The 839-nt window shown below is 33.3% G+C and overlaps 1 protein-coding gene across 1 annotated transcript in view; it reads right to left on the bottom strand.

Annotated features, from left to right (window-relative positions):
• LOC137638790 (uncharacterized) overlaps positions 1-345 on the bottom strand; it is a 24,724-nt gene extending 24,379 nt beyond the window's left edge. The window contains exon 1 of the mRNA XM_068371157.1: positions 189-345. Within this exon, the coding sequence (XP_068227258.1) occupies positions 189-254 (66 nt within the window). The 5' untranslated portion in view covers positions 255-345. The remainder of the gene's footprint in view (positions 1-188) is intronic.
• Positions 346-839: the final 494 nt, after the last annotated feature.

The following is an 839-nucleotide window of genomic DNA, read 5'->3' as shown; positions in this document are numbered from 1 at the left end:
AACTTTGATCCTGAGGTTAAGATAGTAAATATTTAACAAACGACTAATCCGCCTTAAGCTCAGACTCCATAGAAAGTGCAATTTTCTATGACAAACCAATGTCTAAAGTTAAAATCCAAAATACTGTTAAAGAAGATTTAGAATTTTAAAGTTCTCCCAACTACAAGATCAAAATCTGCAAATCCTACCATTAGAATGTAAAATAATTGTAGCAAAATAGCCAACAGACATCGTGTAGAGAATGCTTCCTTCATGGTGGAATTTGCGAAATTTGGTTAACAAATTCAGAATCACAGGTTGTATCACATGAGGAATGACGCAAACTAGACAGCAGACCGAGTGAAGTTGTGAACTGTTTTATTTTGGGCTAGAAAAATGTTCCATTTTCGTTCAAAAGATGGCAGCACCGAAAGTAAGATGACTTCATTATCATTGTTTCAGATGTTCGTTAGAATCAGGTGAGGGATAATTTTTTTTTTTTCCTAACCAGACTTTAATTTGTAATTGAGGTGGTGTGAATTTGTGCAATTTAATAGTTATTATCCAGAGCAAATGATAATTAATTTTTTATCATAAGATTCATATGCACGTCAAAGCACGCCAAAAGCATATGGCGTATTAAAACAGTTTAACATCTCCCTTTTCTCTTACTAAAGAAAGAACTTTCAATTTCACTGTTTCTTCGTACATTTCCATAGACACTCATAGGTATCACATAAGTTTCATCTTACGTATTTTGACGAATTCAAGGATCCTCCATGTGTTTATAGTCTTGCATTTAAAAGGCATTCTATTCCAGAAAATATCAAAACACTAAACTTTTTTCCGCGGCATACAGT

The sequence above is a fragment of the Palaemon carinicauda genome, chromosome 3 (genome assembly GCF_036898095.1).
Source record: "Palaemon carinicauda isolate YSFRI2023 chromosome 3, ASM3689809v2, whole genome shotgun sequence".
Taxonomy (NCBI): domain Eukaryota; kingdom Metazoa; phylum Arthropoda; class Malacostraca; order Decapoda; family Palaemonidae; genus Palaemon; species Palaemon carinicauda.
The sequence above is the reverse complement of the archived record's forward strand: the minus strand, read 5'-3'. Positions and strand labels throughout refer to the sequence as shown.